This window comes from Tamandua tetradactyla, chromosome 6, assembly GCF_023851605.1.
Source record: "Tamandua tetradactyla isolate mTamTet1 chromosome 6, mTamTet1.pri, whole genome shotgun sequence".
NCBI lineage: Eukaryota > Metazoa > Chordata > Mammalia > Pilosa > Myrmecophagidae > Tamandua > Tamandua tetradactyla.
The window spans coordinates 17,688,808-17,709,548 of NC_135332.1; the positions used below are offsets into that span (position 1 = coordinate 17,688,808).

The window sequence follows — 20,741 nt, forward strand, 5'->3', positions numbered from 1 at the left end:
AGACTGAGATGCTGGATTCCAGGGCTTTTTTTTTCTGTATGGGCAGGCACTGAGAATCGAACCTGGGTCTCCGGCATGGCAGGCAAGAACTCTGCCACTGAGCCACCATCACACTGCTCTCCAAGGCATTTTTTTAAAATGGAGGATACACGTAAGTTCTCAGGCCTCCTTGTGAGCTCCACTTATGACCGATAGGGTCCTACCCCTGGGAGAGCTCCATCCCCAGCACCCCATGCCATAAAGGGATGTGCATCTCCTTCTAGTGGTGGTTGGAGAAAAATGCCCCAAGACTAAAGAATGTGGAGTGGGGTTTATCTCGAGGCTACTGTGGGACTTTACAACCAAAATGTTTTTGCCTTATTTTGCCCCGTCCCCAGCTTTCAAATCTATTTTTAAGAAGCCCTGTACTGCACACAATCTCGGCTTCCTGCTTTTGACTTTCAGATGAATAAGAATGAAAAGAAACACGGACAAAAAGGGGCAAAACCCCAACTCCAAATCAAGCTGCTTTATTTAAACTGATGAACAAGCTTCATCCCAGTGACAGTTAAAAATACCAACGAAATGGCAGGCGCACAGACATTCCGCGGAGACGGGGGCAGAGCTAGGAATCTGTTCAGTGTTCTCTCTGACAACTACAGGAGGTGCGGGGTGCTCAAGAGACAGTCCAGTCGCCGTGGAGGCAGGCTCAGGGGGGCTACAGGACTCAAGCTTTTGAACTAACAATCAGACAAAGCTGAGAGTCACCATCTCAGGGCACATACATGATTTACCTGATTTGGTGGCAATGTAGCATTCCAAGAGAAAGCCAGCCAGGGGTCTGGAAGGAGAAACCAGACTCCACAGGCCTTAACAGTACTCAGGACACATGTCAGGACGTACCAGAAGGGGAAATGCTGCCCACAATGGAAAGAGCCTCTTGTTGCATCCCCCATGACTGCCTCCTAGACAGTATCTTTTTACATTTGCTGTACAATTCCTGTCCCGTCCCACACTCTTCTTAAGTTATGAATCTTAGCAAGGCTGAACCTCTAAAGTTCCTAAAACACTTCCACCAGCAACCTTCTCATTGGTCCTTAAATACTGTATGCTAATGTACAAGGAAGCCCCATATTAATCTAAGTAGATGGCCAAGGTGTTGTTTCTGCTTTCATGAAGATCTAATAAACTTGCAGTCCAGTGGGGCGTGCATGTGCTTTTCTAGCTGGGTGGGCAGCAGTGTGTGGGGCTGCTACCCTGACGGTGCCCTCTGAACAACAGCACATTCACTGTCCATTAAACACAAGCTCTTTGAGGGCGGGACTGGGGCCTGTGACTGCTCTATCTCCAGCACCTAGGGAAAATGCAAATATTTGTTGAATCCATGAGTTATGAATGTATGGGCAGCTCCAAGCACAGAGCAAAATGTGAATAACTTCCCTGTTTTCAGTGGCTCTTCCCTTGAGGTGTCCCCTAACCATCATCACAGGTCTATAGAGCCAGTCCAGAGTTGGCACCATGTGCCCCTCCAGATTCACTGTGCTCATGGTAAAGCCTTTGCTGCCTCCCTCATCCCCAAAGTCCCAGGGCCTTTTTCCTGCTTCCCTGGGACCCCCGCTGGTGTCTCTCCAGCTTTGTTCCTCTCTTCAGAAGCTACGAGCCCCAGATCCCTTTCTCTAGGACCCAGCGCTCTGGTTTTAAGATGAGCTGAGATATTGGAGAATGATCCCTAAGTATAGTTTAATGCTTTATCCTTCTCGCCACTGTTGTTGACCCATTCAAAAGAAGTAGCTAATGCTAGGTGGGCAGAGGGTGAGCTCAGAAACAGATCCCATGTCTTACCTACCCACCACCCTACTCCTTTCTCTCAAGCCATGTTCCCACGTCTTTTCTACTTTGCTTCCACAGTGGTGTGCCTGGATGGCCCATGGTGGCAGTAAAGGGTTTGTTGAATCCCTGGCCTGTGCTAGAGCAATTAAAGCCTGTTCCACAGTTATTTATGGGATGGCAATAGCCAAACAGCAGTGCATGTTCTGTGCTACATAGACACTTTCAGGAAAGGAGACTGCAGACCTGTCAAACAGGACAGGTCCCTTATTTCCAGATATTGTTTACCTAACAGGAATCAATTTCGACATCTGAATAAAATCCGAAGAAACTGGGTAGCTAATCTATCAAAATTCAAGCTTCCACACCACTGGCAACCATGTCTCACCACTCCCCCTAGTGGCAAATAGCTTAGAAAACAAAACTAAACTAAAATTTAGAGGGGCAGTTGGTAATGAAATTGAGAGGAAGGTAAAGAAAAAGGGCAAGCGTGATAGCTGGGAAGCAATACTGGGGAAAAGAACAATAAAAAAGCTTTTTGAAGAGAGTAAGAACGTTTTAGGAAGCAGAGAAACAGCATTCAGATACTAAGTACAGAGATGAGACAGTCAGGCTTTGACTTGACTCACACACAGGACCCACCTTAGAACAGAGGGAGTGGCTGCCCAAGCCCTGTGGCCTGGAGGTGGGGGCAGCACTGCCAGCAGGTAGAAGGATGGGCGCCAATTCTGGGAAAGGTGGCAGAGGTGCTCCTGCCAACCCAGCCACACATTCAGGTTGGCATTTTAGGACATACAAAACTGAATTCACTAAGACAAAACAGGACCAGCCTCTTCACAAAATGACAATCAGCCTGCTACATATCTAACACTTTACAAAAAAGAGACTTTGGTTCTCCTTATAACCAAAATCAAGGGTATTTCGAGAGGCAACCCCATACGATTCTAACAGGTCCAGGTCAGCTCCTCCACACCTCTGAACTCTCACCTTTCCAACCCACCTGCTCTGCCATCCTGTCCCAATCCAGAGCCGAGCTTTTCAGTGGTCATGTCCATGACAAGCCCTTTCTTATTTTTTAAGATGTAGTTGAATTTAGGGACAGATTAAGGCAAGCAAGTAAATCAAGAGAGCCAGCGACAGAACCCACTGGTCAATCCTTAAATATTCATACCAGAGTTATTTATAAATAAAATAGATCCTAAATGCTAGAAGTACCATCTCTGAGTTTATCCCCTGCTTGTAATACAAGCTATCCACTTAATGTATGCAAGTTAAAACAAATGGGGGTGCTAATCATAAAGAACCCCTGCAAACCGAGAGCCCCTTGCTCATGGATCATGTGGTGGTAAAGAAAGGAACCTCATCCTTAGTATATAATTCCTGTTCTAAGAACCAAATGAACATCTTTCACCTAACTGTACTTAACAAAAAGCACCAACGTGTCATTCCTTCCTCCCCCAAAAATACATGACATAAAAATACTCCCAAAGTTTAACGCCTCTCCATCCTGGAGAAGTGATACATCACAAAGCTGACAGTGGCTGCAAGGTGACTGCAGGGCTAGTTGGTTACTGCCACTGAAAGTGCTTTTGGTGGCGCCCAGGAAGGCGGCACGCATACATTCACAGTACTTCATACATGCAATGGATTCGTACACAAATCCAAATCAGCTCGCCGTTCCCGTGTCCCTGCTCACATGCGGCAGCTCCGGACAGCTGAGGCTCCTCACCAGCACCAGCCAGCTAACGGGTATCCAACACGAGTAAGACATTAAAAAGCTCTCACCCTCCAGCCTCACAGGAGACAGCACAGAATCTTCCTACCCAACGTCATGTCAGCCATCAGTGTTTACTGAGCTTACCAAACTTTTAAACTTCTTGGTAATCTATTTTTAGTAAGCAGTAAAAACATTTGACCGAAGATAGGAACTTGGGCCAGAGGATATCCAAATTCAAAGGAGACACGAAGTAGCAGGGAGGAGCAGATGTGAAACTGAGCTGGTGGCTGGAAACTGGCTGGCAAACAGCTTACACTGGAGCCACCTCAGGGAGTCTCCTGACTTGCTCAGGGTGAGCCCGGCCTCCACGAGGGTCCCTAGTCCTGCCAAGGAAAGGACAACTGCCTGTAATCAGTATGTCGACAGCACAGGCACGGGGGTGGGGAGCTGGAAGGAAATGGTTAAAAGGCAGAAGCCCTCAGGAACCCCCTTGGTGAAGTAATGGTAGGACTTTCCCTAAAAATTGTTTTTTAAAATGACAAAGCTACACATCAAGAGAAGACACGATTCTATAATAACAGAAACAACTTTTTTAAAAGTTATGCAACTCAAAGCAGTTAAAGAGGCAAGAAGAGAAATTTAAGTGTGACTGTGAAAAGAACAAGGGTTGAGAAGTATACATTCTAGTCCAATAAATCCACTCGAACAGGACACCCTAATCTCACCATGGAATTCTAACCAGACTGCAGAGAATGAATAAAAGATGACAGAAAGGCATGTGGACCCTAAACTTTCACCACATAATCCAAGATACAAAGAATGTGGCAGGAATGTCACAAGCAGTAGTCAAGAACTTTGAACACTTAGAACTCTATGAATGTCAATATTCCATTACCTTCCCACAATCTCATCTCTCAATGCTTTGGACAGATACACCAATTGGTACTGAGGGCCTTTGAGACGGAACGGCTCTGACACAGGTGGAAGTAAGGGCCTCACGGTGAGCCTGCCACCTGCCCAGCACTAGGACAAGGTGCTGGCAAAGAAAATGCTTTGTTGAGTTTTACTTAGGTTTTAACTTACTTAGACTCAATTTTGTTTCAAAGCGAAAATTGGAGATATGCTTAAGATTTCATAAAACGTATGAGATCTCTTCTGCCTCGGAAAGACTCGGCCTGAGCACTTGATGCAGCAATGGCAAAATGGGAGAAAAGCAAGAGGCCACGCCTCAGCTTCTTCAGAAGACACAGGTAACTTTTCTAGTCTTTTCCACCTTTACTGTAACTATTATATCCTCATCGAAGATACGCACCAGTGGAGTCACTGCTTTACCTCCAAGACCACAGCAAGGAGAAAAGCAACAAGGGGAGGTTGTGGTATTCTCAAAAGAAAAAAACTATCAAAGATATAAAATGGATTCAATTTTTATTAAATAATTAAGGGTTTCCTTGGCACCATTCACATAGATTCTTGCCTTTATGCATAAAGCAAGCCGCATTAATGTGCATCAGTAGCAAAGGAAAAAGCTACTGTTAGCCAAAGTTAAGTGAATGGATTCACATCCCAAGAGCGTCCTCCTCCTCCTCTGGCCTCTGCGGGCAGGATCTGACTGCCGCCCTCCCCGGGTCCTGCCCCGTGCCATGAGCATGTCCTTCCCCAGGCAGCAGCCGAGCGAGGTCACCTGGAGGAGCTGCGCTCTTTGCTCACACAGTCGTCCTGCGAGGTGCTGTCCCCGTTCCACATCACGCTGCATGTCCGCCTCTTTTTCCTGCGGTGCATCGTCCCATCGCCTTCAGATCCAGACTCACACTAGGAATCGGAGGAGGAATAAGAGGTCACCCAGGATAACAAACCATTTCTTCAAACAAACCCTGACCTCAGAGGACAGCCCAAGCCCTGCTCACTTCTCCCAGAGGCGAGGCTGTGCTGACCCGTGCTCGCCGCTCACCTCCTCTGGTGCTTCTGGCTCCTTAGAGGATGCCACTTCCCACCACGCTTCTCTAAGGGAAGGGTTACTTGAAGTCAAGACTCCCATTCAAACTATTTTACGGTCAGTATACTGAAAATGCACTGTGGAATTTCACTCTATGGACACAGAGCTAGATGTGTAAAAGCAAATAATGACAACGTTTAACATTAATGAAACATACTCCCCAAATGAAAAAAGACTAAATTAGATTATGCCAAGTCAAGCGACAGGAATTTCATGTGCTAAAGGCATAGGACCCTCACCTCTATATCATGTTAGCTTTCAACAAGTCTCTGGATATGCTGTGTTTTGAGGCTTATAATTCAATACCCACAGGGAAAACTCACTAATATCTGAGGGCAGAACAATTTGAATTTGAATACTGTCTGCCATTTAGTTGTGTCTTGGTTCATTTACTTAACTAATACCTCTTGAGGTTATTGTAACAATTATCATACATGTAAAAAGCTATGTGTGATGATAAGGTATTATGTCAACTGGGCAAGGTTAGTCCAGTTGTTCAGGCAAGCAAGTACTGGCCTGATTGGATTCCATGGATTTAAATCAGTAAATTGACTGTATCCATGGCTGATTACATCCACACTCAACAAAGGAGATCGCCTTCAACAATGAGTGAAGTCTCATCCAATCAGTTGAAGGCCTTAGAGGGAGAAGTGATGATTTCGGCAATCAGAAGGAAGAATTTCCATCTCTATTTCAGCTAGCCAGCTTCTCCTGGAAAATTCATCAAAATTTTCAGAGTTGCCAGCTTATGCCCTGCTCTAAAGAATTTGGACTTGCCCACATGTACAGCTGCCTGAACCAATTTCTGTAACAAAGCTCATAAAATTTACATAATGAAATTTAATAAATTAACATAAAATTTACATCCCATTGGTTGCTTCCCTGGTGAACCCTGATTAACACACTATGAAATGGGCAAAATTCACCACAGTAGGAAAGGTAGCAGTTGTAGTTTTTGGAAAAGTGAAAAAACATTCATGTCTTCCTACCTCCTAGAGGAGAGGTAGCATCACATCTGGTTTTAACTATGGCGTGTGCCCTAAAGAACACCCAAGCAAGGAGGCCTCACCTCGGAGTCCGAGTCCGAGGAGCTGGAGCTTGAGGAGCTGGAGGAGTCGCTGGAGCTGTCGGAGGCTATCCCTGTGGACTCCTGGAGGTCGACAGAGTCCGCCAGCACTGCCAGCTCAGGGTGCTCTTGCTTCAAGATCCTGCGAGACAAGGAGGCCGGCCTCAGGGCTACGGCCCACCACGACACCCACGCACAACGGCTAAGACCTGAGGTTTAGAAACACCCCAGAATGCGAGGTGTCTCAATTCAGAGTGACTACTGTCCGGTGGCGAGGACACACACATCCAAGGCTGGGAACAAACGCCTGAATAGACTGCCCATGCTGTTCTGAAAGGGAAGCTGGACCCTAGCTACGTGCGGTTTACTGTCGCCTGCACAAAGGGGCCGCATGTTCTGTCAACACGTGACGCCAAGTTTCCTCAAGTTACTCTGAAGTTTTTTTTTTCCCTTGGGAGAAACAGGTCCCCTTTCTTAGCTTTTTTTTTTCCCCTGACCCTTTCCTAGATTCCCCCCACACCCTCTCTTTTCCATAGCACAGCACCTAATGACTAGTTGGATTCGGTTAAATTCTATTCATGAGAGTAGAAAAACTTAGGTTTGAAAGAAATAAGAGGTGTCAAATAATAGAGACAACTCCCCTTTACTTGAAAGACAAAACTGAACTGAACTGAACTGAAAAGGCAGCCCTCCCCTTCTGGAACCTAATTTGGCATCCACTGTCATCAGTGACAAAGACCTGCTGTATGGCTTTTGGAATGGCAAAATCACAGCACGCAGTGGCCTATGGAACAGAGGAAATGGGCCTCAGACGCCCAAGAGTCCAAGGAGAACAGAAGCCACCACCCCTGCTGGCCCTCTCAGCAGGGAGGCTGAGCACTGAACAAGCCAGATTCCCTCTCTTACCCCGCGAGCTGGTCCCTCCAGGTCAGGGTTGGGACACAGTGGCACGGGGTGGCTGGGGGTGGCTTGCACTGCCGCTGCCCGTGCTGTATCTGTTCTGTGGATAAACAGAGGAGCTAAGTCTCCAGGGCAGTCACCTCACTCACAAGAACTGAAGGTAATAAGTTCAAAGGGGAATAATGCTTCTGGGTGAGAAAAAGAAATAACCAAAATAAAACCCAAACAAAATAGTTTATTTTGCTAGTGCTAGCTTTGAAAAAACAAAAACAAAAAAGAAAACAAGAAACAGTCCCAATATGACCATGTTTTGACTGACTGGCTTTGATGAAACATGCAGTCTTAACCTGTCACCTCGAGGCTGGCAAACATCCTAAGAACTAGCCCTGACCTTGGCCCCAAATGTCTCTACCCATGAGGTTTCGCAGCCCCAGCTTCTCCCAGATTTCTCTTAAAACCAGTACATGGTATTTCAGCCATGGACTCTTTCAACATTTTATCTCTGGGATAGAAATTGGAACAAGGCAAAAATAAGAAAAAAAATTTATCTCACCTGTACCATTTCCTTGATAACTTTGGTCTCCCTCTTACCGTCTTGTGCCATACAACAGGGAAGTTGGTGCTGCTGGCAAAATTCTGGGTGATGGCAATGGTGGTGTCGAGATTGAGGACAACATGCCACCAGCCTCCTGAAATCCAAACAAAGTAAATAGTTAAACAGGGCACAATTATTCTAGATGACAAACTTCAGAAACTGGGGATTCCTATCCATAAGGGGGCGTCAGACACAGGCTCCGAAGGGGTGAATGACCTTGATCCAGAGATGGGCAAACTGACTTTTGTAATTAAAGTTATACTGGAGTACAGTCATGCCCATTCATTTACAGAGTGTCTGTGGCTGCTTTCCTGCTACAAGGGCATAGCTGAGTAGCTGTGACAGAAACTAACTGGCCTGCAGTGGCTAAAATGTGTAAAAGTAGCCCTTGACAGAAAAACGTGTAGATCCCCGCTAATTGGAAAGTAGCACGAGTTCTGCAGCTTCTAGGAGGATGTCCCCAAAATACTCTCATTTCTGTAGGCTTAATATATCAAGATAAAATGCAGTTTTAAGGTGTTTGGTTTCCTGCCTCCTCACTCAAAACCTTGTTTCAATCTACCCAGTGCTACAATGTATCAAAAACCTAATTTACAGAAACATGCTTAAGTACCAGCACAAACAAAGACACCACTCACCAACTATGTATAAAGCTATCTTCACATGTATCAAATTTATTAGTAGCTTTACATTTAGGCTACAGTAAATGTGGAGAACAGCTCCCTAAGTACTTGAAGTTATAGCTACCCATGACTGTCAGCCTTGGGGACCAAGTCAAATCATTTAAAGTCAGCACCAAAGGATTTTCTGACTCAGTTTATAATTCTACAACTATTTACTGAAAGCAAAGAATGTTCTTTCTTCCAGCTCATGTATACCTGGTACAAAGACAGTCTCTCCTGGCTTTTGTAGGATTTCCAGGGGTTTGAATTCAGGTGGCCAGGTTGGAAGCTGCGTCCGGGGGTGAATGATACTAAACCAGGTAATGGCTTCATCTTGCTGGTTCCCTCCTTCTTCACGGGTCACCTTGATGAGTTCCCTGGGTGTGCTGGTGGGGAACAGGCACCAGCGCTTGTGTCCCTGAACTAAGGCATTCCAGGCACTGGTTCCCAGAGGGTCAATGTGAATTCCTGTTCCTGATCGTGGTGGCCCCATCACAAACCACCTATAAGATGGAGATGCAATGAAACAGTTTTCAGTTTCTATGCATATTTTAGCCACTGTTCCTAGAAGCTTCATATTAAGCATAAATCATTCCTAACCATCATAAGATAAAAATTAATAATGACACAAAAATAGAGAATAGTTTTTGAGAGAAAACCTACCATTTGCTTTGCACTCAGCAATGGACTGGTTTTGTTGTGTTTTATCTCATTAGTTAAGCCTCACTTTCAACACTATGAAGTCAAGGGAGGTTAAACTGACTTACCACAATCACCCAGCTTATTATTTTTTTTTACTTTGTTCTACCTAGCTCCAAAGTTTAAGATATAAGGAAGGATGCTCCATGTAGCGCTTTCTCAAAGTACAGGCATCGGGCAAAGCTCTCACCTAGAGAGTCACATCAGGTCTTCAGAGAGCTCTCTGATGCCACTGGGTTGTGGGTTCCTTCCCACAAGGGAGTTACATGGAGGATTACAGAGCCCCTGGGAGGCTTAGGGACCCACTGTTACCCCATTTTGGGGGTCTGGGATGGAATTTGCAGGATACTCTCTGACAGCTCCTCGAGTACCATAGGACAGACAGGCTTTGAGGGTATGTCAGATGGGAATGCTTTGGTAGCTACTGGGCTATGTTTTCAGAAAAGATAAATCCATTTGCTTCAATTATACAGCACTGGACTGTAATGGTCAGGGATGATTATCTTATTAGCTTTATTTCAGAGGCTACACAAATTCTGGTGCACAGAAATGTTGAATTAATTGTGTACGGACAGATACCCAACAGAAAAAAAATCATAGATAAAACTTATTGCTGGATTTTAATGACCCAAATTGCTTTTACAGATCAGTGGCTCAATTTTGGTTGCATATTCCAATCATTAGGGGAGCTTTTAAAATGCTGATGTCCAGGCAGCACTCTGGATCAATTAACTCCCACTCTCTGGCAGGAGGACCCTAGGCAGGCACCAGCAGTCCCCTTCCTGAGTTCAACATGCAGCAGTTTTTGAAAACTGTTACATGACCAAACTTGCTAACAAATGCTTTTGCAGATATGCTTTTCACCACATAATATGCTGGTACTTTACCTGTAAGGGGGTCTGCGCTTCTCCCCAGCATACTGGAATAGGTCATCTGTGAAAAACTTGGGCACCTTGTAGTCTTCCAAAAGTTTCCTCCTTTTGGGGTGTTCACCATAGCTGCTGTCAAAGATGTAAAGGGGGCTGTCATCTCTAGTGCTCTCCATGTACTCGATGTAGTATTTCATCTTCATCTTCACCGAGTAGCCATCATTATCCTCACCACACTTGAACTTCTGGTTCCGGTATTTCCTTTTTAGGCGCTCCAGAGTCCATTTCTCCTGCGCAGACCAGCCTTCTTGGGCATTCAACAGAACCACGGGCTTGTAAGGTCTTTCATATCGGTCCACAAATTCTTCCACGGACAGCTGCAAAGCGTCTGCCCTTTCCACGTTATCCTGAGGGAATAAGAAAAGGCTTGCCTAGTTAAAAAAAGAAAAAGCCCGGTGGAAGGATGAGGGTGTCCCCGTAGGCTAATTAGCAATGACACACCTAAGGAAAAAGATTCTTGTTCTGGTTTCTCCCGGGGGGGGGGGAAGGGGGAAGAGACCTGCGTGCACATGGGCACGTCGCACCCAGCACCACCCCAACAGGGGCGGGGAGCTTTGCATCTCCCACCTATGGGCCTTTCCAGCCGGCCCCCAAAGGGGGGACGATGGGTCGGTCTTCTTGTTGAGGACGCCGAAGGCGTGAGACTCAGGCGGCCGCTGCATGCAAGGAAGAAGGCCCGCGCTGGAATCCGGGCCGCGGGGGACCCCGACCTCCGTGGGCTGTGGGTGGGCCTCTTCGTGCCCAGCTAGGGGTGGACGGAGGACGGCAGAACACGGGCCGGGGAGGGGGCGCGGCTGCCCCGAGACGCTCCCGCCCGGACCCATGATCCCCGGCCCCGCTCACCGCCACGGCCGCGGGGTTCAGCGAGAAGCTCTCATAGTAGTTGTGCCGGGTCCAGTCCAGCGAGTCCTTCAGCTCCGGCCGCGCACTCCGCTTGGCCTCGCGGATCCGCTTCTTGCTCTTATGGTTCATCCTGCGGGGGTCACCAGCTACTTCCGCGACGACCTCGGGCGCCCCGCGCTTCCTGCCACCGATGAGGCCCCCTCCCAGCCCGGGCGGCGGCGGCGGCACCGAGACGCCCTTCGCTCTGGCCCGGCGCCTTTAACGTCGCCTTCCAGAAAATTCACTCCCCAAACACCTCCCAAGCCTGGGGTTGGGCATGCGGTGGCCGTCTTGCCCGCCCCCAAGCCGGCCACGGTAATCCATTGGCCTCGGCGCCTCCGGGTTCCACCCTCAGACGCGCTCGGGTTCCGCCATGTTGGGAAGGTCACATCGCCCGCGGGCGTTCCCGGAGCGCCCCACCCCCCACGCCCCGCCCGTCCCGCTTCCGGCGCACGTCCACTTCCGGCAGCCCGCCCAGTCCCGGGGCCCGCTTTCGGCCGAGCCCGCCTCAGCCGCCTGGCTTCCTTGCCTCCTAGGTTGTGGCCTTCGTTTGGTTTGCCCCTCGGCTGCCCTGTCCACAGCCGTGTTGCCCAAGTGGGGCTTTTCTTCCTCTCGCCGTCAGGGTGGTGGCGACCCGGCGGGCCGGAGGACGTGGGGACCACGCAGGCGTGGTGGCCACACCCGGGCCGGCAGCCTGGCCGCCCCGCGCCCCGCCCGCCCGGGGGCCACCGACGCCCCTCGGGGCGAGCGCGATTTCCAAGGGCACGTGGCTCGGGCCCAGCGCTTTCGGTTCTCGGAGGAGCCTGGTCCCGGGGCTAAGGGGGCCGAGCTGGAGGTCCGCGTCCCGCAGGTGCGTGCGGCCGCGGCACCCGGCGGGCAGCGCCCTGAAGGTGGGAGGGGTTTCAGCAGACCGGTGGGGACGCCGCACTGGCTGCGTAAGCTTCCAGCTTTAGGTTGGACCGCAGAGCGAAAAGTTTGGGTAGGAAGCTCTTTTGGCAGATTAAATGTCTTTCAGTGGGACATTTGTGGGCCCTAACAGGCAGGAGGTCTCCCCGCACTGGATCTTTCCCGCCAGGAAAGTGAATTCTTGACACCTGATAATATTCTTTGATCTTGAGGAGCTTCTTAATTCAGTTTCATCTCTCACTTTTGTGAAAGTTCAGAGTCGGAGATTCTACCCTTAGTAATTATACCTTATATACATTCAGTTTTTCAAAGCATTTTTCGTGTTGCAGCGTTTCATTGGGCTGTAACAGCAGCTTGTGAGGAAGGTATTAGTAATCCCATTTTAAGATGAAATAGCTTGAGAGAAATTAAAGGATGGGAATTCATTGCTGACAGTCTCTAAACGCCTTCCTGTTGAAATACTGTTTTCGATTTCTTCCCAAATTAGGGGATGAGGAATAGAGATCCCTTTTCTCTACACCAAAGGTCTTCGCCTCTGGTCAGAATCCTTCATTGGCCCTTCATGGCCCTTCTGGGTCAAATCTAGAAAGGAAGGTCTACCAGGGCAGGCATTTTTGTTTTTTGTTTCCACACTACACTGAGAAGGATACCTAGCATATTTTAGGCACAGATATTTTTTAGTGGATTGAGCTAATACTGCTTTCTTTTCTCCTTGGCACTAAGTGGTTTGCATACCTTATGAGATACTATTTCACAACAGAGGGAACTGAAGGATAGAATAGATAGATTAAGTAATTTAGGAGAGTCACACAACTAGCAGATTGCAGATCTGGAGTTTGAACTCAGGCAGGCTCATTACAGCATGTGAGCTATGTTATATTGCCTCCCTACATACTATGACCTTGTGATTCTGCTTCTCCAAAGGCTTTGTGTGGTGCCTACCTTCCTGACACCAGGATTCAGCTCCACTCAAACCTCTTCCAGGAAGTCTTCTTACCACCCCGCTGCTTCCCATTGCATACCAAGTTATGTCTGTGTTTAAAACCCTTCAATATAATCTCATTACAATTAGAATACCATCTAAACTAATTTCTATGGCCTAATATGGCCCACAGGTTTGGCCTGCCTTCCCGTCTAACCTCCCCTTGCAGTGCACACCCATGCCACCTGCCCTCATGCTCACCGTCTTGTCCCCCCACTCCCACCCCTCCCTGCTGCTGTCACTGAAGCCTTTCAGTTCATGCTTCAGCACCCTTACCTGAATCATCCTATTTGGAGTCTTCCCAGATCCTCTTGTCACCCTTCCCTCTCACATCACCCTGTTTGAAAATTATCTTACTGGATTCTTGTCTGTCTCTCCATAAGATATATGCTCCATGAGAGAAGGGAGCTTGTTTTTCCTAGCTACATCCCCAGCCTAGAATGGTGCCGGCCACTCAAGCATTGCATAAATAAATTATTCATGGTATAACATCGAATTGCAGTTGAATTTGTTTATCTCCCCATGGAATGTAAACTCTGGAGAGCAGGATTCTTGTATTGGATACCAGTGCCTGGAACTAAATGCTGTTTAAATGCATCCCACCTTCCAGTAGTTTTTTATGACATGAAAAAAAATTTTATCTTCACAGGTCCTGCATCTCCAATATGGAATGTATGTTTGGCCTTGTGCTGTGGTCCTGGCCCAGTATCTGTGGTTTCACAGAAGGCATCTGCCAGGCAAGGCTATCTTAGAGGTAAAGTGGCCTTGGAGGTTTCCAAAGTCCTGGGTAATGTTCAGATTTAAGTCCATATACTTGTAGTTGTTTAGTTTTGTTCTCCTTTTTAAAAATTTTAAAAAATTGTGGCAACATATATATCAACATATATGTATTTCCCATTTTTAAGCGTGTACCTCGTTATTAGTCACCATATGCTACCATCACTACCGTGTTATGTTTTACATGACCCCAAGAAAAAACTATTCCCCATCCCCACTCCAGATAACCTGATTTACCTTGTCTCTATTCATTTGCTTATTTAGCTTTTTTTATCATATAGTTCATCTGAAGTGTTTAATAGCTATCACTATAATCACAGTTGTGCATTCATCATCAATTTTACAGCATCTTCATTACTCAAAAAAGAAAAACTGCATACCCCTTATACCCAGTTGTTGACACTTAGCATTAGTATGGTACCCATTGATTATACTGTTAATTACAGCCCATGGTTTGCTTTAGCTGCATTTTTCCCCCGTATACACCCTAGAACCTTGTAAGTGATGTACATTTGTTATAGCTCCTGAAATAATTCTTGTACTTGTAATCATAGCCATCTTCCACAACAGGGTTCACTTTGTTACAGTCCCATATTCTATCCTCAAGCTTTCTTTGTAGTGACATACCCTTCCGCTTTCAACCACATTCATACATAATTACACCCAAAATAATGTGCTATCATCACCTCTATCCTTTTCCAAACATTTATAATCAACCTAATTAGAAATCATTACTTTTTTTTGAAGCAGTTTCTAATTTTGAGGTCACATTTATCTTTATTTCTTTCATTACTGGTGCTACCTACAAGTTATTTTTTGAAAAAGATGTTTTAATATCTTAAAATACAATTTAAAAAGTACATTGACTATCAAATTCTATAAAATAAACTGCAATTGTTTAATTTGTCCCAAGCCTAAATTCAGGAACTTTTCCGTATTTCTCAAACATCTTTCATTTTACATACTGAAATTTAATAATTAGGTTTTATTCTGTTAGTCCTATTCTGACTGTATTTTAATAATCTGATTACTAGTTACCATTGCAAAGGTATTATTGGAAAAAATATTAATAAACATAGCCTATTCTGCAGCATTCTTTATGCTTAACATTTCTAATCTCCAGGCCAAGTAGAAAAAAAAACTCTAAACCACACCTTGCTCTCTTTCTGTGCCTAGCCCTCATCCATAACTGCTTTAGGTGGTTGGGCCTTGGGACAGGAATCTACCACAAGATTTTGACAAAGTTTTCTTACATTTTCTTGTTTTATGGTCCTGGCTCTTATATTTAGGCCTGACCTATTTTGAGTTAGTTTTTTCATACAATGTGATATAGCGGTCCTTTTTCATTCTTTTGGATGTGGATATTCATTCTCCATTAGTTGTTTTTAATTTTGAAGTTTTTTCTTTTGTTGCTTACGCTTTGGGTTCTATTTTAAAAACCATCACCAAATCCAAGGTCCTGAACTTACTGGTTTTCTTCTTTACAATAACAAAAAACTCTTGCCTTCTAAATTTGTAAGGCCTGTGAGCTAAGCATGCTTTTTGCAGTTCTAAAGTGTTAATATACAGTGCTGCAGAGACCATGTGGCCCATTAAAGGTTGAAACATTTACTGTCAGTTTGCTGACCCCCTACCCCCAAATGATCTCCACTAATTTTTATATGGCATCTTAGCCTTGGAAACCTTTAACTTTCTAGGGTATCCTACAGTCATTCTAGTTCTCAATCTGCTTTTTAAATTTAGGGGCCTAAAAAGGTATCTTGTTAGAATGCCTGTTAGGACAATGAAGGGATAAACTAACTTCCTAATTATGACTGGAGTCAGCAAGTTGTAATTCTAAGAGGTGTGCATAACACTAACTTCAGAATGCTTTGACATTATATACTAGGAATCACAAGGAAAGGCTTTTTAAAAAAACAAACTCAACTCAAGCTTTCTGTTATAACAATACCATATATATCATAGACAAGTAGACTTACACATTGACCCTGTGCTTAAAGACCAGCACAAGGATGAAATGCCAAGACCTCAGACTTAAAGTACAACTTTGAAACACCAGCTTTTAAACTTTTGTTAGATCGGCGCTGGAGTGAGCCTTCCAGGAATTTTGGCTGCCAAATGTGGTGCTAAAGTAACGCTGTCAGACAGCTCAGAACTGCCTCACTGTCTACAAATTTGTCGGCAAAGCTGCGAGATGAATAACCTGCCACACGTCGACATTGTAGGACTAACGTGGGGTCATGTAGCTCCTGACCTTCTGTCTCTACCACCACAAGATATTATTCTTGCATCTGATGTATTTTTCGAACCAGAAGGTAACCTTTTTAACTCTTCCAACAGCAAATTGGGCCAAGGGTGTAATGTGAATAGGAAAGTCAATTGAGTCCTTTCTTCCCAGACTTTGAAGACATTTTAACTACAGTCTATTTTTTGATGCAGAAGAACCCCAAGGTCCAATTGTGGTCTACTTACCAAGTTAGAAGGTAAATTTAAATAATCCTAGCTTACTCTCAATTTTGTTATTAAAGTTATGCATTAAACATGGAATACCTGGCTTAAGGATAAAAGAATGTATCTGAAGGAAAACAGGAAATGCATAATTTTTAAAAACAATTTATTTCTTTTCAGTGCTGACTGGTCACTTGAAGGTTTACTCTACAAGTGGGATATGAAATGTGTCCACATTCCTCTGGAGTCTTTTGATGCAGACAAGGAAGAGATAGCAGAATCTGCCCTTCCGGGAAGACATACTGTTGAAATGCTGGTCATCTCCTTTGCAAAGGACAGCTTCTGAGTTACACCTAGAAGCTGTTCTAGGACAATGTTGATAAACAGCCTGGCCTGTAAATTAGTATTCAGAAGACCACTCCAGCTCCTTGAGGTACAAACAGTAGGGCTGAAGATCTGTTGTCTTTAGATAATCACAATGAGTCAACCTAGATACTCATGGGTAACAACCATGGATACAAAAATTAAAAGGCCTACAAAGCAAAAGGACTTGGATTGTACCTAAGTCATTGAAATGGGGGGTGGCTAACAACCTCAAGAAAGTGCTACCATAACTTACTGATTTTACATAGTAGGTGCTCAACTGGTATTTCCCACTTTTTAGTTTAAAAAGCCAGGTACTAAACATCTTTCATACAGTCAGTGACATTCACAAGATAATTGCATAGGTCTCTCAAATAAATCAGGGAAAAAAAGACCAAGACATGTTCTGAGAAAAGCTAACACCAAGAAAAATGTTTTAATTAAACTACAGAAACAATGGTTATAGTACAGAATATTCATAAAGCAGAAAGATACACCATGTTGTAAGTACTTACAAAGTTACAAACCATTTGCTTCCTTAACATTTTTCATATTTTAAGTTCATAACAAGGTGATCAGATTTACCATTTTGGGGGGAACAGGGAGAAAAAAATGTATTTTATCATCAGCTAGATGTGCTCACTGTATGCTCCATTATTTATATGCAAGGCCCGGGTGACTGGAAGTGCAGTTGTCAGGCATTTTAATAAACTGGACAGCCATTTGTTTCTGCACGACAAGGCATCTTTACACAGGAGCAATCAGGAGAAAACAGGAAACAGCCAAGCACTCTGCACTGCAACACGCCACCTTAACAGCTAACCAGCATTACTCAACTGCTACACAACTGCGCCTAGTGCACAAAAATACATAAGAGAAGAGATTAGAATTGTGTTTGGTAAACAATCCTTTCAAAAAAAAAAAAAAATCAAGTCTTTTCACCTGAAGTCTTTATACAAATTTGGGTTCAGATTACCATTTAGATCTGAAGGTAAATAGCATATGCAAACACATTTACACCAACTTTTGTAGGTTTTTAATTTTAAGGAATGAAGGCAATGTTGCGTCAATCTTGGCAGCTTTAGGCTACTCAGCAAGTAATGGCTGCACACGTTTCCTTAAAAGTCAGGAGGCCACAAATTAGGTTAACAATCTGTTTAATTTCAAACAAAAAAAGTCAGCACTATTATAAACAAAAATGAAAATTTACCTCAAATATCCAAGCCAATAATGAAATCTGAAGTCGTTCACCTTACTAAATTACAAGAAATTTGAATAACAGCAACAAAATGGCACATAAAATGAAGTTTGCCTGCCACCTGAGGCAAAGCATAAAACAAGTAAAAAGTTAGACAAAATGTTACAAAATAACCTTTTCAATAGCCAGTTGCTTGTTCCAAGGACTCTTTGATGGACTGAACATGTGGTCCTTTTCCCCCAGTCTTCCATTATGTTGCTCGAGGATACATCTAGGTTTGAAAAGAAATGAGTTCAGTTCACCTTCCATTACAAGAAGGTAGGAAAGCGCACGTGGTTTCAATTTCAGGCATGTACCTACTAAGGCTTTGGTGAAACAGTAAGGAACAGTAAGGTTCCACCCAGCCATTAACACAGTATTCTTAAAGGCCCAATTTTGAAATGTTCACAAAGGCTACCATCAACATTTAAAAGTGGGTTTTGTGCATTCTTGGCCAAATAAGGTGAAAACAGGTGAGGGAGGGGAAAAAAAAAAGAAAAAAAAGGGCTGTATTCAAACAAAAACACAACTTGAAGTCAGAAAATTAGTTTGTTGTATGTAAGAAAAATTTAATTTTCAAATGAATCATTTGGTAATCGAGAATAACTAATGCTTTAATATCTGAGCTACTTGGGCCCTTTCCTTTTAAAAATAGGACCAAACAATTTGAGAGTTAAAGACACACTATCCTTTCCCCACCCAGTGCAATACCTGTAAAACTTTTTGGATTTCCAAAAGTTTATTGCTTCTTATTGCATTTCGTTTGCCACATCCGTTAGAATATGAAGTCCCGATCAGTACAACAATGGTTGAACTGACTGTTTTCTCTAAGAGGATAGTGCATCTTTAACATGTAAAGACAAACCTGCTCCAATACACGCCCACAGAAACTGGTCCCTGGAGGATCAGCCAAATCAGTTAAAATCTGCAATACTGGCCAATATTCTTTTATCAAACAGGAGACCGCAGCTTTAAAGGGGAAAATGCAGACGTTGGATAAAAACAGCAAGAAATAGTCATTTTCATTAATAGGTCTCAAACAGTTTACGAAACAGCCATTATTATCTAAGCTTTATACACATCTCTCTGCAGACCCCTCTTCAGTATTACTCCCAAAGCCGAGTAAGGCAGAGCAGCTCTCCACGTTAGGCCTCGCTTCTAGACCAATGCGGCTCTAACAAACTACTCCACACCCCAAGTTCGCACTCGGCTCGTGCGCCTCGGACCCCGCGGACATTACCGTTCGCTTAAGAAGACACCGCTCCTTCCTCTTCAGGGGACTTGGGGGGGCTCTTGGATCGCGACCTGGACTTGGACTCCCTCTTGGACACGGGCGGTGGGCTCCGGGACCTGGATCTGGACCTGGACCGCGAGCGAGACCTGGAGACCGACGAGGACTTGGACTTGGATCTTCGGGCGGATCTGGACTTGGAGGTCGACCGGGATCTCGAGCGGGTGCGAGACCGAGACTTGGAGCGGCTGTAGCGAGATCGACTCCGGGATCGCGATCGGCTGCGGCTCCGCGATCGGCTGCGGCGGCGCCGCCTCGGGCTGCGGGCAGAGACCGGCCGGGCGTCGGTGACGGAAGTCGCGCGGGGCCCCGCCCGCCGCGGCCGCCATTATCTCACTGCCAGGCCCGGCGCCGCCATTTCCCGAGCCGCCGGGCGGGGTTCGCCGCCCTTCCCCCGCCCTGGCCGCCGCCGCCGGGGCCCAAGAGATGGCCGGGATGCGCCAGGGTCGCGGGCACGTGGCGGGCGCACCCGCCGTCCGGGCCCCGCCACCACGTGCCTCTCCTCCGCGGGCCTTTGTGAGTCGCCGTCGCCCCGCGGGACGGCCCCCGCCCTCCCACCCCAGGGCCCCATGCCGTTTACCTGCGGCTTCGGCGTCCGTAGCCGCCACCCCCGTACCTGCGGGGTGGCGGTCCGCGGCGACTGTGGTGCGAGTCCGGCGGGCGGCCGTAGCGCGCCATCTGCACCCGCAGCTCGCGGCCGTCCAGCACCGCCCCGTCCATGGCGTCCATGGCGTCTTCGGCGTCGCGCTTGTCGTGGAAGCGCACGAAGGCGAAGCCGCGGGACTCCTTGGTGTAGCGGTCCCGCGGGATGTACACGTCGCCGACGCGCCCGTACTTCTCGAAGACGCGCCTGAGGGTGTCGGGCGAGGTGCGGTAGGTCAGGTTGTCCACCTTGAGGGAGGTCATGCCCTCCACATCGGGCGGCGGGCGGCCGTAACTCATAGCCTCCGAGAGCTCGGCCCGGGAAACCCGGGAGCTGCGCGCCGAGAAACTGACGCCTGGGCGGGCCCGCGCGCTGCGGCGGCGGTTTCCTCAGGCTCGCTTGATTCGACGCCGCGCCTCTTCTTCGGCACTTGGCTTTCGACGGTTAGCGCGGAGAAAAGAGGGACGGGGTGGGGACAACGCGGCCACGCAGAATCCCCACGCACGCCACGGGAGACACAACTGAGCAGGCTACAGCCCCACCACGTATTTATACCTTTCCTCACAAAATGGCGCCCGCGCCACCCGGAAATGAATCCTGTGATTGGCTCGCCCCGCCCCGCCCCGTAACGTCGCCGCCGCGCGCCCCGCCCCCTGCCGGCGCGTCTGCGCGGAGCCCTGCGGGTGGGCAGAAAAGCGCGGAGTCACTGCTGGGGGGAGGGGGGAGTGGAATTTGGGGGCAGTTGGAAAGCCCGCGAAACGCGTCTTCCGCCTGCAAGGCCGCTGCCGGAGCCCTCGGATAGGAGGAAAGGGAAGGGCTGCCCATCTTGGGGTCCGCCCTCCCTT

The 20,741-nt window shown here is 46.6% G+C and overlaps 4 protein-coding genes across 14 annotated transcripts in view; 2 read left to right on the forward strand and 2 right to left on the reverse strand.

Moving 5' to 3' along the window:
* Positions 1 to 499: 499 nt before the first annotated feature.
* Positions 500 to 11,638, reverse strand: JMJD6 (jumonji domain containing 6, arginine demethylase and lysine hydroxylase). 3 transcript variants are annotated; one of them, XM_077163940.1, is made up of 7 exons: positions 11,211 to 11,638; positions 10,326 to 10,714; positions 8,956 to 9,242; positions 8,036 to 8,171; positions 6,586 to 6,724; positions 5,205 to 5,332; positions 500 to 3,906 (listed from the first exon to the last, which is right to left on the reverse strand). In XM_077163940.1, exons 1-7 carry the CDS (start codon positions 11,337 to 11,339, stop codon positions 3,834 to 3,836), a joined length of 1,281 nt encoding a protein of 426 aa, XP_077020055.1. In that variant the 5' UTR covers positions 11,340 to 11,638; the 3' UTR covers positions 500 to 3,833. The 3 variants fall into 3 exon arrangements, 2 of the variants coding, with proteins under 2 accessions (XP_077020055.1, XP_077020056.1); XR_013177450.1 differs by having other exon boundaries at positions 3,848 to 3,906; positions 4,249 to 5,332; XM_077163941.1 differs by lacking the exons at positions 500 to 3,906; positions 5,205 to 5,332 and adding an exon at positions 7,489 to 7,582 and having other exon boundaries at positions 6,592 to 6,724.
* Positions 11,444 to 17,692, forward strand: METTL23 (methyltransferase 23, arginine). Of its 4 annotated transcripts, none has more exons than XM_077163942.1 (5): positions 11,444 to 11,564; positions 13,787 to 13,891; positions 15,992 to 16,229; positions 16,313 to 16,397; positions 16,543 to 17,692. In XM_077163942.1, the coding sequence occupies exons 2-5, from the start codon at positions 13,808 to 13,810 to the stop codon at positions 16,706 to 16,708; spliced, it is 573 nt and encodes a 190-aa protein (XP_077020057.1). In that variant the 5' UTR covers positions 11,444 to 11,564; positions 13,787 to 13,807; the 3' UTR covers positions 16,709 to 17,692. The 4 variants fall into 4 exon arrangements, with proteins under 4 accessions (XP_077020057.1, XP_077020059.1, XP_077020058.1 ...); XM_077163944.1 differs by lacking the exon at positions 11,444 to 11,564 and adding an exon at positions 11,700 to 12,099; XM_077163943.1 differs by lacking the exon at positions 11,444 to 11,564 and adding an exon at positions 12,210 to 12,228.
* On the reverse strand, positions 16,512 to 20,501 carry SRSF2 (serine and arginine rich splicing factor 2). Of its 6 annotated transcripts, XR_013177455.1 has the most exons (5): positions 19,834 to 20,501; positions 19,203 to 19,513; positions 18,828 to 18,931; positions 18,098 to 18,194; positions 16,512 to 17,578 (listed from the first exon to the last, which is right to left on the reverse strand). XR_013177455.1 is itself a non-coding variant. In XM_077163947.1 (3 exons), exons 1-2 carry the CDS (start codon positions 20,193 to 20,195, stop codon positions 19,210 to 19,212), a joined length of 666 nt encoding a protein of 221 aa, XP_077020062.1. In that variant the 5' UTR covers positions 20,196 to 20,501; the 3' UTR covers positions 16,512 to 18,931; positions 19,203 to 19,209. The 6 variants fall into 6 exon arrangements, 2 of the variants coding, with proteins under 2 accessions (XP_077020062.1, XP_077020061.1); XR_013177452.1 differs by having other exon boundaries at positions 16,512 to 18,194; XR_013177454.1 differs by having other exon boundaries at positions 18,098 to 18,931.
* MFSD11 (major facilitator superfamily domain containing 11) overlaps positions 20,003 to 20,741 on the forward strand; it is a 32,022-nt gene continuing 31,283 nt past the window's right edge. Inside the window, exon 1 of the mRNA XM_077163937.1 lies at positions 20,003 to 20,126. The gene's annotated coding sequence lies outside the window, so the exon portion shown is untranslated. The remainder of the gene's footprint in view (positions 20,127 to 20,741) is intronic.

Excerpts from the sequence above, each read along its gene's own strand:
- JMJD6 (XM_077163940.1), bottom strand. The coding sequence starts at position 11,339 with ATGAACCATAAGAGCAAGAAGCGGATCCGCGAGGCCAAGCGGAGTGCG. Across the intron at positions 8,172-8,955 it reads AGAGACTGTCTTTGTACCAG|GAGGCTGGTGGCATGTTGTC; the intron begins GTATACATGAGC and ends TTTGGATTTCAG. Across the intron at positions 6,725-8,035 it reads TTATCAAGGAAATGGTACAG|GATCTTGAAGCAAGAGCACC; the intron begins GTGAGATAAATT and ends CTTGTCTCGCAG.
- METTL23 (XM_077163942.1), top strand. The coding sequence starts at position 13,808 with ATGTATGTTTGGCCTTGTGCTGTGGTCCTGGCCCAGTATCTGTGGTTT. Across the intron at positions 16,230-16,312 it reads TGTATTTTTCGAACCAGAAG|ACTTTGAAGACATTTTAACT; the intron begins GTAACCTTTTTA and ends CTTTCTTCCCAG. Across the intron at positions 16,398-16,542 it reads TCTACTTACCAAGTTAGAAG|TGCTGACTGGTCACTTGAAG; the intron begins GTAAATTTAAAT and ends ATTTCTTTTCAG.
- SRSF2 (XM_077163947.1), bottom strand. The coding sequence starts at position 20,195 with ATGAGTTACGGCCGCCCGCCGCCCGATGTGGAGGGCATGACCTCCCTC. Across the intron at positions 19,514-19,833 it reads TACGGACGCCGAAGCCGCAG|CCCGAGGCGGCGCCGCCGCA; the intron begins GTAAACGGCATG and ends CTCTGCCCGCAG.